We start from the raw sequence: 10,488 nt of genomic DNA on the forward strand, positions 1-10,488 counted from the left end.
TGCTTGATCGTTTAGATGAAGATACGATCGTGTAGGAAAAGGTAAGTGATCGTCTAAACGATCGTGTAGGAAAAGGGTAAGCGATTGTATAGAAAAAACTAAGTGATCGTCTATATGATCGTGCAGAAAAACCAAGCGATCTTCTATACGATCGTTTAGTAAATATCGGGAGCTAAATGATCACTTAGGAAAAGGTAAACGATCATTTAGTAAATAGCGCGTGAGGGTGTAATCGGTAAGCGATCGCTTAGCAATATCGTATAGGTAAGCAATCGTGCAGGCACTATCGTATAGACACTGATTTTCTAAGCATTGACACACTCTTTAACACTATGTCCACGCATCTCATGCTTAACACACCATGAGCTATTTATGTGTCTCAAAGTGACTTTCAACTCACTCATCCGTTATTAAAACATAAGAGACGTCGTCCCATTTTCCTTTTAACCATCCAATGAATGTGATCTCATCATATTCATAACATATAAATTAATATTATATACTAATTATAGTATTTTCCTCCACTAGATATAAATTATATTCATATCCAATTTCCTCCAAATTAATATATCTCATACATAAAGTTAATTATATCATATATAATCGAACTCCCTCTTGTCAATTTGAACATTTCAAACTGGCAAAAAAACTGATTCTCAATTTGTATCCAAGCTACCAAAAGGACCTTATGGACCTAAGGCTCGAAGCTCCAACGGTATGTGAATAGCTGACTAAACTCTTTAATCACGATATTCACCATCCGTTAATTGCTAGACATTCCACTAAAGACCGACAGTTGAACTCTTCTTGCCATATATATATTTCTATGTCCATTGGATATAACTAATCATTAGTACGATGACCCTTTACAGATGCTCGTAAATACAGTAGACCAATTTATCGTTTTGTCCCTGTAATTACATCTTCCTCCTTAAGTACCACTGATCCTTCTAATGAACAATATAACATAGTCCTACTATGTGTGAACACCTCTTGGGCCATGAGAAGATGTGTGGCGCCACATCGTTCAAGGCTCGGGATCATCCCTTAAGAGAGCAATCTATCTACTTACCCCTGTTTTGGGGAAGAAGTGAACTCCATATTGTGAAGCTGAGTTTCTAGCTCTCAAATCAAACGAATCTCCAAAGTGGTAGGTTTGAGTCGGCGCTCTAGCCACTCGCACCCATGCAAATCAAATGACCGCCCTTAATGGCAGGAGTTCCCAACTTACTCAGAATTGGGGTCATGTTACCTATGGTTATCCTAGTAAAGTGAAGTCTTAGTCATGAACGGAGTTATATGACGAGACATTAACACTTCGAGGTCAGGTCTTATACAAACTCTTTGTATAGGACGCCCCTGCTCACTCATCCACTACACGAATGATCAGGATCAGACCATCTGTGACAAGTCACAATATTTGTAACAATTCCACAAAGCGGGTCGTGTCTATAGTGTTACCAGGATAAGGTTTCCCTTCTATATCCATATACTATAGACTATTTTGGTTGTCACTAAAGACATGATTCACTTGTATGTCACCACATACATGCTTAAGTTACATAAAGACAACCAGAGATATTAAGTTGTTTACAAAGTCAAGAAGTGAAGTAAATATCATATATATTATACATCACAAGTGTTCTTACAAAATTGTTTACAAACTACAAGACACGAGACTTTAGGGCACAAACCCCAATGTTGTTCACATTTATGCTAAAACCCCCACATGGTGGTTGTTTGTAATCAATCCCATCAATACCATCAATCCCATGTCATTTGTAAACAATATAAATATCAAGCATTTGTCCGCCATTTTCTTAAAAAAAAAAAAAAGACAAGCAATACATTACTAATTATCAAACTTAAATACAAAAAAAAAAAAAAAGAACAAACAAAAATATAAACAAAATATTAAAAACTAATGAAAAAACTTTGAACATCAAACTTAAATACTAAAACAATTGAATATTATAAGAAATATATAAATATAAAAGATTCGCTCAAATCGATAATTTTGTATTAAATAAAAAGAAAAAAAAAAAACTACTCAACTTTCTAAAATGAACTAATACTAAAAAAGTAGAATATTATTTAAAAAAAACTACTAAACATTACTAATTATTTTACTAATTATCAAACTTAAATACAAACAAAAACAAACAAAATTAACATGATAGATCTACTAACGTCAATATATAAGGAATTAAAATGATATATCTAGAATAATATAAATATATAAAAAAACTAGTAATAAATAAAAAGTAAACTCACAAATTCAATAGTGATTTTACTTTTTTTTTTTTCCCTCAAAGTGATAATGGTCCCTATTTTCTTTGTTATTTGTTATCCAGCAACAAAACACTAAAAAATAGAATATTATGAGAATAAGGATCTATAACTTATTTTTATTTTTATTTTTTTAAATAGAAATTTTGTTAAGTGAACGTTACCTCTTTTTTGGTTTTTTTGTTTCCCAAACAGCAACTAAAACTATATAAAAAAAATAATAGTATGAGAATAAGAATAAAATTTATAATTATTGTAAAAAAATTGAAATTTAATAGAGTAAATGTACAAACCTCTCAATTTGATGGACGAATATGGGGAAGAAGAGGATTTAATAACAATTTTTGGAAGAAGAAGGAAAAAGATGCGAGAGACGAGCAGAGAGAAAATTTTCAAGAAGTTTTGAAAGAAGAAGAAGATAGGCAGATAACAATGGAAGGCAAAGGCAAATTATGATTTGGGTTTGAAAAGATGTAGGTTGAGTGTTGAAAACTCGACCCACAGATTAATCTGTAGGTGAGTGTTAGGAAGGAATAAAGGTGGATGAACAAAAGTGGACTAACAAATGGGACAAAACGTTGTTTGTAGTATGTTTAGTGTTGAAAACTCAACCTATGTAGGTTGAGTTTTCAACACTTGACTTAATCCTAAACTTTGCCAATTCCACAAGTCGAGTTTTGAAAACTCAACTCAATCTTCTCACTCTTCCTCAAGCTTCTACAAAAGCAATCAAACTACAATAAGTCTCCAAATGGTTTTAAAACTACCATAATTCACTAAATATTTCTCCAAACTACAATATTTCAGTAACACCTCTAATTTGAACCTCTAACCATTTAATTTATGACATATGACTTACTAGTTGAGTTTTACTTATTGTTCAAGTTGGTCATTTCCTTTTAAAGTTAGGTTTAATATGTTATTAAAATTAAAAATAAAATCAAAAGTCCAACAAAATTCATAAACTTCCACTTTTTAACTGAACTCTTATCTTTATGTTTTATAAAAATTTTATATATTAAGTATTAGGGTTGATGCCCTAAAGTCTCATGTCCTGTAGTTTGTAAACAGTTTGTACGAATGCTTGTATTGTTAATATATGATATTTACTTCACATCCCTGGTTATCTGTATGTGACTCAAGCATGTATATGGTGGCATACAAGTGGATCATGTCTTGATTGATAACCAAAATGGTCTGTAGTATATAGATATAAGAGGGAAACCTTATCCTGGTAATGCTATGGATGCAGCCCACTTTATGGAATGGTCACAAGTGTTGTGACTTGTCACAGATGGTTTGATCCTGATCATTCATGTTGGGGACATGCGAGCAAGAACGTCCTATACAAAGAGTTTGTATAAGACCTGACCACAAAGTGTTAACGTCTCGTTATATAATACCGTTCATGACAAAGACTTCACTTCACTAGGATGACCATAGGTAATATGACCTCAATCTTGAGTGAGTTGGAAACTCCTGCCATTGAGAGCGGTCCTTTGATTTATATGGGTGCGAGTGGCCAGGTCACCGATTCAAACCTACCATTTTAGGGAATCGTCTGATTTAGGAGCTGGGAACTCAGCTACACAAGATGGAATTCACTCCTTCCCCGAGGCAGGGGTAAGTAGATAGATAACTCTCTTAAGGGCTAATTCCGGGGCTTGAATGATGTGGCGCCACACCTTCTCTTGGCCCGAAAGGTGTTCACACATAGTTGGACTATGTTATATTGTTCATTAGAGGAATCGGTGGTACTTAAGAAGTGAGATGTAACTACAGGGGCAAAACGGTAATTTGGTCCAACTGTACTTACGAGCATCTGTGAAGGGTCATCGTACTCATGATTGGTTATATCCGATGGACACAAAAATATATATGTAGTAAGAAGAGTTCAACTGTTGGTCTTTAGTGGAATGCTTGACAGTTAACGAATGATGGATCTCGTGGCTAAAGAGTTTAGTTAGCTATTCACGGATCGTTGGAGCTTCGAGCCACAGGTCCTTTAGGTCCCCTGGGTAGCTTGGATAAAGTCGAGAACCAGTGTTTGGGTTAATTTGAAATGTTCAAATTGACAAGAGGAAGTTCGATTATATATGATATAATTGGACTGGTTAATTATATATGATATAATTGGCTAAATGTATGAGATACATTATTTTGGGAAAAATTAGATATAAATATGATTTATATCAAGTAGAGGAGAAAATACTATAGTAGATATGTGATATCAAACTATAGGATAAAAATATAATATGATTATATTTATTAATTAATTAGTTGGTTAATTAGTTGGTTAATTATATGATAATTAATCCAAAATTCGCGTTCGGACGTGGGTTAGTGGGAATGAGTCAATTATTGTAACTGATGAATTAAAATGGAAATAGTTTTCATTTTGATCGATCGTCCAAAATAATTCGCAAGAGCGCGCGTTAGTGAAGAGTAAACAATCGCCTAAAGAATCGAGAGCCTATACGATAGTTGCCTCACGCCTAAACGATCGCACACTATTTCCTACATGATCGCATAGCCTCTCTAAACGATCGTACAGTGTGTCGATTTTGCTAAACAATCGTATACTTTTTCCTAAACGATCGTTTAGTAAAACCTACACGATCGTGTAATGTCTCCTAAACGATAAGTATTTTGTTATGCGATAGCATCTTTTTCCCTCCCACTTACTTATCGCCTACACGATCTGTGTTTCCTCCTTCCTCTACCAAATTCACTAAAGACCACGCTTTGGATTCTCACTCTGAGAATACCTGGGGCTCTTTTCTAGTGGTGTCGTCCCCACAGCGTTCGTGTTCACAGTTGTTCGTGCTACTGCAGTCGACACTTCCGCTGGGCGTTGGTAGATCGCGTGGAGGTTATCCGCTGCTTTGAGTGCTGAAGTTTGAAGAACGTCTTTAATTGGTATGGCACTCTTTCCTTTGTTATTTTGTTTTTCATAGCATGCCGATAATTAGTGTTTGTTTGCATAACTGTATGTTTTGAATGTATAATGTGTATTTCGATCACGGTGAAATCGAAGCGATCCGAATGCGCTCATGGAACTCTTTGGTAAGAGATCCTTCATTAAACATTTTTTTAAGATTTGCAAAATTTTAAATAAGAGGGTTAGAATCCTATTAAACATAAAATTCAATTTTTTTAGTGATCTTTTTAAATATAAAAAAATACTTAAAAATATTTACACTTTATAGCAAAAAGTTCCAAAAATACAAAATACTTTTGAAATTTTTGCTATAAAGTGTAAATATTTATGGGAATTTTCTATTTATAATTGCTTCCCCTTTTTTCACCTAAAAATATGTAAATTTTGAAAAAAAAAATTAATAGAAAAACATATCAAACACAACATTAAAAGATATGTTAAGATATTTTAAAAGTAATTCTTAAAAAAAATGATATTTTTAAAGTAAACACATTATTCTAAAAAAAGTTACTAAACATGATTTTATAGTTCGAAATAAACTTATAATTTTGGTTTTAGAAATATAACTAGAATTTGGGGTGTCAGTAATTAAACTAAACCACACATTTGTAATGTAATTTGAAAAATTGACAAAATTTTGGACCGAAATACTATTTAACCAAACTTTTCCAAATAAAATAAAAAGCGGGTTAAATTGTAATTTTTTTTCAAAATAATTATATAATAGAGGTGTTCATAAGTTAGATTGGATTGGATTGAAAAACTTTTTAACCTAACCAAATGGTTAGGGTTGTAAATTTTTTTAACTAAAATATCTTTTATTAAAAATGGATATATAATCCATTTTTTATATTAAAAAAATATTAAATAAAATATCTTTTAAAATGAAAATAATTTATCAATTTTATTGGACAATCTCTTGAATTGATGGGATAAACTTTTTTTTCGTTTTCCGAATTTGTTTAAACCATTCCTACAAAATCCAACATTAAAAACAAAAAAATAAAAATAAAAATGAATGGATCTAGTGACGTCTAGAAGAATTTGGAATTATTAATTGGAACTTTCATTGAGTGTCACATCTCACGCACACTACCACACGCATCGGAGGCGTTTGAGATACTAATATTTTTACCTTTTAAAAATAATTTCTTTAATTAATATTAAAATGAAAAAAAAATTCGACACAATAGATTCTAAATTTTTGAAAGGTCTGATAAGTTTTTTTTTTTCTTTTATTTTTTTTATAGGTCAAAAACGTCTAATGAATGGTTCAACTTCAATTTCGTGGATTTTAAAAAATTAATTGATCAATTAGATATAAAATTGAACTTTATATCCCTGTATCTAAACTCCTATCATGTATTTTTTATTTTTTTTATTTTATATTGTAAATTATAAATATATTCAATTTTTTTTTTAATAAACATAAAATTGAAAGTTAGAAACTAAATAGACTCAAATTTGAATTTCAATAAATAAAATTTAAAAGTTTATTACATATTTCATTTATAATTGAGATAACTTTTAAAGTTGAGTTTAAAAATTTATCGGAGACAACGGTCGATTTATTAGATATTTTAATGTAATACATATGAGACACTACCTTGAAGATTGAGTATCAAACTTATATATATATTGATTTCAATTTTTTTTGTTGGGAAAATTCTTAATTTTTTCAATAAGAAAAAATTTGGGTGCAACCTCTATTGTATAACCCTACTACACCTAATTGAAGATAAATACGTGATATTTTTTCTAAAAAAATTGTTAAAAGGGAAACCTAGATATAGGTACAATATTGCTCTTTTTAATATACATTTTAAAAAAGATAAAATCATAAAATCATAATTTTTTAGATAAATATATTTGTGTAAATTCTTATAAAACAAGAATATGTCGAAAATATAAGTGAATAGTTTAACTATTAAATTATGTAAGAAAAAACATAAATCCAACCTTAGAATTTGAATATTAATATTTTAACTCATTTATAACATCACAATTATGTGTTGTTTTACTTTTATCAATCAACAATATCTTGTTTGTAAAAAAAAAAAAAAGAAAATCCATCTCTTTGAAAAATAATTTAATTTAATAATTAAAAAGAGAAAGATATATAATTTTTATATATGAAGTGATATTTTTTTTTAGTACAATAACATGAGGAATTGAACTACTAACATGAATTAAGCTATATTTGATAAAGTGGATAAATGATAAATTGAAACAATAATTAAATAAAAGAAACTGAAAACGCGTATTAAAAAAAGAGAAAAAAAAAAGATAAAAGAATCGGATAAAAAGAGGCTTCGAATCAAAGCGTTTGAAAATCACTTTAAATTAGTGATTATTATCATTATTATTTTCCTTTCCTTGGTCGGTTTCCTTTTATTATAATTCCCACTTGCCTGGAAAATTCTTATTTTATATATATATATTTTTTAAATTTCCTTACCCTTTGTATATATAACCGAACCCTTCTTTTCCGAAACTCACAGTTTTCTTCAAGTTTCGATTTCGTTTCGTCTTCACTACAAACTCTCTGAACCCTAAGATTTGCTTTTTTGATTTCCTTTGAATCCATTTGAATTTGTCTTCTTCTGATTCTTCATCCATGGAGTGTAGAACTTTAGATATCAATATCAAGAGGGCCAAAGGCCTCAAGAACGTCAATCTCTTCTCCACGATGGACGTATACGCCGTCGTTTCGATCTCCGGCGATCCTCGCGGAAAATCGAAGCAGAAGACTCCGGTAGCTAAAGACGGTGGCACGGATCCTCACTGGAATTATCCGATGAAATTCACAATCGATGAGGCTGCCGCACAGAGCAATCGCCTCAATCTTAAGATCAAATTGGTTTCCGATCGGAGTTTAGGCGATAAGAAGATCGGGAAGGTTATTGTTCCGATTAAGCAGTTGCTCGATGAAAGTGCTAAAGGAGATGAAGAAAAATCCGAGAGAATCGTTAATTTCAGCGTCAGGACGATGAGCGGAAAGGAAAAAGGTACCGTCGAATTTTCGTATAAATTTGGGGAAAAATACACGGTTCAGGCACCACCACCACCACCGCCTCCTGCTATGAAATCCGGTGAACCGGTAACGGCTTGTCCCCAAGGTTATCCTGGATCTAGTTCTGGATATCCGGCCGGAGGTGCTTATCCGCCTGCGCCAGGGACTGCTTATGCGTATCCGCCTCCGCCTCATGGATACGGATATCCACCGCCTCCACAGGCTGGATATGCGTACGGCGGTTACCCTCCGCCTGTGCAGCCGGGGTATGGATATGCGCCGATGCATCAGCCACAGAGGCCGCAGAAGAGTGGTTTTGGCGGTATGGCTTTGGGAGCCGGAGCTGGACTTCTCGGTGGTTTGCTGATAGGGGATATGATTTCCGATGTCGGTGATGCGGCGGCCTACGATGCTGGATATGATGCTGGTTTTGGTGATGGCTTTGATTTCTAAATTTGTTTCTTCTGTTGTGTATAGGAGACATTTTGAAGGTTTAGATTACATAAACTTGAATAAGTTTGGGGTATTGTTCTCAATTAGAATATGATGGTCATTGGTCAATGCTTTACATTTTTTTTTTTTTTGTTTTTAATTTCTGAAGTTTGTAACTAATCTTTCACTGACTTGAGATTGAATCTCTTGTACCTTTTGTTTCCATAATGTTATTACATATTTTGAGATGTCTATATTATTGAAGTTCTTTGAAAAGAACTTGGGTTTTTTAATAACAAAAAGTTACAAATTGATGAGGATAGTTCTGTAACTCCATACATATAGATCTAATTTGAGATGTCCACGGGCGGACGGGGAAGTCTTTCCCGTCCCATTCTCAGCAAAATTTTTCGCAGAGATTGAGGCGAGATACACGTAGGAAATTTTTTCGTTTGGTTTTTTTTTTAATATATTTATTTTTAACCATTTTATTTATTCTCTAAATAAAATTATACTAAATGAGTTGTTGCTAATAAAATTTCTTGAAAATTTTTCTTTGGAGGAAAATAGTATAAAAGTTTATTATAAAAATGATATTATTATATGTGTGAAAGCATAATTTAATCTTACAATTTTAAAATTTAAAATTTAAATATTACAGTATCTTAATTAAATTTTCTATTTAAATACTATAATGTTTATGACTTAAGATTTAAAATCTTAAATGTTAAAATAATTTAAAAATGTATTAAAGTAAAAAAGGTTGGTATGAAAATGAGAAAATAATCAATTTTTTATACCATAATTATTTTTTAAAAAGTATATAAATAAAATAATAATAACAATAATTATAATTATAATAATAAATTATTATGAATTCATATTTGATTTTTAAATCATAGTATAAGTTAATAATAATAATAATAATTATATAATATATTTCTTGGGATGGGGCGAGGAATCGGGATTGGGTCGGAGATTTATCTGTCTTTATTTAGCTATAGAGATTTTTCACCTCATTTGAAATGGGTACTCATGGGGTAAATGAACATCCCCATGCATAATATACTATGGAGAAGAACATCACAATCATGTTTTGAACTTTGTAATAATAGAAAAAACAAGGAAGAATATAGTTGGTCAATCACTAAAAATGTGCTTTTTTCCTTGACGTATGTATAAGAATTCGAAGACTTAGTTTAGAGTTGTTATTGGTTTCAAAATAATTGGTGCGACATGAAGTAAAGTGTTTGGTAGGTATCTATAATATTAAGTTTTTTTTTTTTTTTTTTTTTTTTTTTTTTTTTTTTTTTAAATTGAGAGGTAGAGATTTAAACCATAAATTTCTTGACCTTTAGGTGAGTTAAGTTTAACAAATACATGGGTTATTTTCAAATATACGTGATAAACTATTTACGAGTATATTATTTATAAATATTTTTAGCAGTATTTTCATTTGAAATAAATTGTTTATTTTAATTAATATCAATATTTCTTTTTCATCATATTTATTTAAAAAGAAATATCTTTTTAGTCCATGAATTTTGAAGAATTAAGTACATTTGGCCTCAAATTTTAATCACGAATTTTCAAGAGTATTTTTAAAAGGTTTTTTTTTTCCAATAAAATTATTAAATTTAATTATAAAGTTGACTAAATGCTGAGGTTGACTTATCCCTCCTCATCTCTTTCTTGCATTTAAGTGCAACTTTCTCTACGGATATAAACTTAATGTGTCATTTGACATTTTCTTTAAGCATCAACTTTGCTTGTCTATAGTTTATAATTTTATCTATGTTTTCTTCACATAACA

General features: G+C 31.0%; 1 protein-coding gene across 1 annotated transcript; it reads left to right on the forward strand.

The window, feature by feature from the left end:
- Positions 1-7,564: 7,564 nt before the first annotated feature.
- On the forward strand, positions 7,565-8,929 carry SRC2 (soybean gene regulated by cold-2). The gene has a single exon (XM_039035328.2). It carries the CDS (start codon positions 7,848-7,850, stop codon positions 8,694-8,696), a length of 849 nt encoding a protein of 282 aa, XP_038891256.2. The 5' UTR covers positions 7,565-7,847; the 3' UTR covers positions 8,697-8,929.
- Positions 8,930-10,488: the final 1,559 nt, after the last annotated feature.

Source organism: Benincasa hispida, chromosome 6 (genome assembly GCF_027475165.1).
Source record: "Benincasa hispida cultivar pf3 chromosome 6, pf3_genome.v1.1, whole genome shotgun sequence".
NCBI classification, from domain to species: domain Eukaryota; kingdom Viridiplantae; phylum Streptophyta; class Magnoliopsida; order Cucurbitales; family Cucurbitaceae; genus Benincasa; species Benincasa hispida.